Source organism: Stegastes partitus, unplaced genomic scaffold, assembly GCF_000690725.1.
Source record: "Stegastes partitus isolate 25-593 unplaced genomic scaffold, Stegastes_partitus-1.0.2 Scaffold115, whole genome shotgun sequence".
In the NCBI taxonomy this organism is placed as follows: domain Eukaryota; kingdom Metazoa; phylum Chordata; class Actinopteri; family Pomacentridae; genus Stegastes; species Stegastes partitus.
The window spans coordinates 354169-354738 of record NW_007577846.1 but is presented as its reverse complement, the minus strand read 5'-3'; the positions used below and the strand labels follow the sequence as shown (position 1 = coordinate 354738).

At 43.5% G+C, this 570-nt stretch overlaps 1 protein-coding gene across 1 annotated transcript in view; it reads right to left on the bottom strand.

The window, feature by feature from the left end:
* Nucleotides 1-205, bottom strand: part of drc2 (dynein regulatory complex subunit 2) — a 7124-nt gene extending 6919 nt beyond the window's left edge. The window contains exon 1 of the mRNA XM_008278111.1: nt 77-205. Within this exon, the coding sequence (XP_008276333.1) occupies nt 77-205 (129 nt within the window). The remainder of the gene's footprint in view (nt 1-76) is intronic.
* Between the last annotated feature and the right edge of the window lie 365 nt (nt 206-570).

Below are 570 nucleotides of genomic sequence, written 5' to 3'. Positions count from 1 at the left end.
TAATTTTGTAGTGTTGCGGCTCATTGTGTTGTGGCTTTTGTTTTGTTGTGACACTTCTGGGCCCCCGTAGACACACCTTCAGGAACAGTGTGAGCGTCTCCTCCTTCTTCTTGGCCATCTCCTCCTCGGCCTGAGCTCTCTGCTGCTGGTGCACCAGCCTCTCCTCCTCCGTCTTACCGCCACCTTTCTTGGTTTTCTTTGGCATGATTCCTCTTCTTCGTTCTCCCACTCTGGCTCACACTGCTGGTGGTTTGTTTGACTGTAAAACACAGCAGGTAGGAATTCAGATTGAGAGGTTCACTGTTAACATTAACACATGCTTGTTTGTTTCATTATAAATATCAGACTACAGGAAAGTTCTGATTCGGATTCTGTTGCTGATAGATGCATGAAAACTGCATGAACCCACTGCAGGAGAAGGACAAGAAACTTTACTTAAGTAACCTTGAATACAGTTGAAACCAGAAGTTTACCTATGCTGTGTAAAAAGACACGTAACCTTTTTTTCTCACTGACATTAAATCAGACTAAACTTTCCTGTTTTAGGTCAGTCAGGATTACCAACATTGT